The 2,257-nt window shown below is 42.4% G+C and overlaps 1 protein-coding gene across 1 annotated transcript; it reads left to right on the forward strand.

Moving 5' to 3' along the window:
- Positions 1-996: 996 nt before the first annotated feature.
- LOC147424518 (uncharacterized) lies at positions 997-1,287 on the forward strand. Its single transcript, XM_086500589.1, has one exon. It carries the CDS (start codon positions 997-999, stop codon positions 1,285-1,287), a length of 291 nt encoding a protein of 96 aa, XP_086356715.1.
- Positions 1,288-2,257: the final 970 nt, after the last annotated feature.

Genomic DNA, 2,257 nt, shown 5'->3' on the forward strand with positions numbered 1-2,257 from the left:
ACATCAGGTGATTGTGTTCCAACCACATGTATGTTCACACTAGCAAAGACATCTGGTGGAGATACAATGTAGTCAACGAAGACATCTGGTGGAGATACAATGAAATCAACAGGATTCACAGTTGGCTCTGATTGTTGGGGAGAATCCCCAGCAAAGTCTTCTTGTAGCCCCTTTAAGAATTCACAGCTACCAATCATCGGAAAAAGTAGTACTTGTGACGTTGCTGCGGGCTGCTCCACAAGTCCAAAAGATGGTCTTCAAAGCAAACGTGAGGTCCAAGAGTTTCTTGCTAAGTTTCAAGTTGTGTACCTCTCCAGCCATGCTATGGCTACATGTTGCAGGCAAAGTATTACAGAGTTTTAGGTGGTGTATGACAGCTGTTAGCCAGTTAATATTATGTTATTAGCCAGCTTCTAGATAACTATTAAGTAGCTTTGAAGGTACTTCTAGTTTAATTGAATCTTACATTGCAGCTCCAGGGATCTCTGAGACACCTGATGATGTTCCAGAGGCAACAATTGGAGACATAGAGGACAAGGTAAAACAGGGAAAGCTTGCAAGAGGTGGCAAGCATGGGCAAAGTATGTCTAGGAGGTTGACAAGGTCTGTAATTGCACACGAAGCTGATGATGAAGATACAAATAGCGATACATTGATGCAGAAAGGTATGCCTTAGTAAATTTAGTGGCAGCCCACTTACACGTGGTTGAGTTTTTTTGTCTTTTTGGAGCACTTACTGATGGCATAGCAACATGCAAAATCTCCTATCAATAAAGATTGTGGAGACACTCTGGAGAACATGTTGGTAGAATCTAAAAGAAAGAGGTAAGGGTCAACAAAGACACCATCCAAGAGGATGAAGAAAACTCTGTTCAGCAAAACTCCTCTAGATGTTAGGAGTGGCGGGGTGAAATCCCTTGCCCAGATGTTGAAATAGAAAGGCATGCAAAGGATGCTGGCGAAGACCCTAATTTGCCTTGGGTAATTGACCTAACAATGGTTGGTGCTGAAGGCCCTGCTCCTGATACAGTTGTTGATGCAAGCCTAAACAGTGAAGTCCCTGTTCATTGTGTGAGCATTGATGGTACCGTGCCTGCTTCTGATACAATTGCTGATGCAAGCCTAAACAGTGAAGTCCCTGCTCATCGTGTGAGCGTTGATGGTAGTGTTGATGGCAGTGTGCCTGCTCCACAACAAGTTCATCAAGCAAGCCCTTTGGATGATCACCCTAATACCATCAGCCAAGATCATGGTGCTGGTCTATTGTCCCCTGACGCATCTTTGTAAACTTTTCTATTTCGAGGACTTAATATGAATGCTATTCCAAGCTATTTTTGAAAATATTTTGTTGTTTTTCCTTGCAATTAGTCAACTTATGTAGACAGTCTTGTGTATGCAGTAATTCATAAGGAATTGATGTTGATGCTAGTAGTATGTCCACTGTCAGAAATGAAGCCCAAGTCAAGGCCAAAAAAACTCGTGATAGATCACCCGTTTAAAAGGTGGACACGGTACATGGCGCTCAAGCGGATGTACCACATCAAGTTGGCACATGTGTATGCATCCAACTCATGTTCATGGGCTTTCCCAAATTGCAACGATCTGAGCAGATGCTTGCATCAGCTGAGGAGGATTATCATGTTGTCCCAGAAAGTGTGCAGAATGATCCTCGGGCTCTTATTTTAGATATGAATGGTCTTTTGATTCATAAAGAAGATATGAAAGAAGATATTATTTTTCCCTACAGGGAATCTATAATATGACCAGGTACTGGAGGAGATGCCAAGAAGGATATACTTCCTTGTGCGGCCCGATGCAAGGCAGTTCTTATTGTGGGCAGCAACTCATTTCAATGTCTTCATTTGGAGCTCAGTCATGGAACATAATGTTGTAAAGCATTTCCGTGATTGCTTTCCAGGTTTACGTGGACTCGTAGCAGGGTTCATTGCACAAACTTCCTGTGATGTGCTTCATAATCACAAAATCAAGGGCAAAAAACCCATTTTCTTCAAGCACCTCAATGATTTCTAGAACAGGTGTAATGGTCAGTTTGGTCCACACAATACGCTACTGGTTGATAACAATTTATACAAGTGTATATTTAATTTTTATGGAAATTGCTGCATTGTGCCAGTGTTTGGCTCGCCTAACGATACAACTCGAAGGCCATTCCTTACACATAAGCTTGCCCCATGGCTGTACAAGTACCTGAAGGCAGGGGATAGAACGCAATTTGTTACTAGAGGAGGAGATGTGT

The sequence above is a fragment of the Adiantum capillus-veneris genome, chromosome 25, assembly GCF_014529385.1.
Source record: "Adiantum capillus-veneris isolate H3 chromosome 25, ASM1452938v2, whole genome shotgun sequence".
NCBI lineage: Eukaryota > Viridiplantae > Streptophyta > Polypodiopsida > Polypodiales > Pteridaceae > Adiantum > Adiantum capillus-veneris.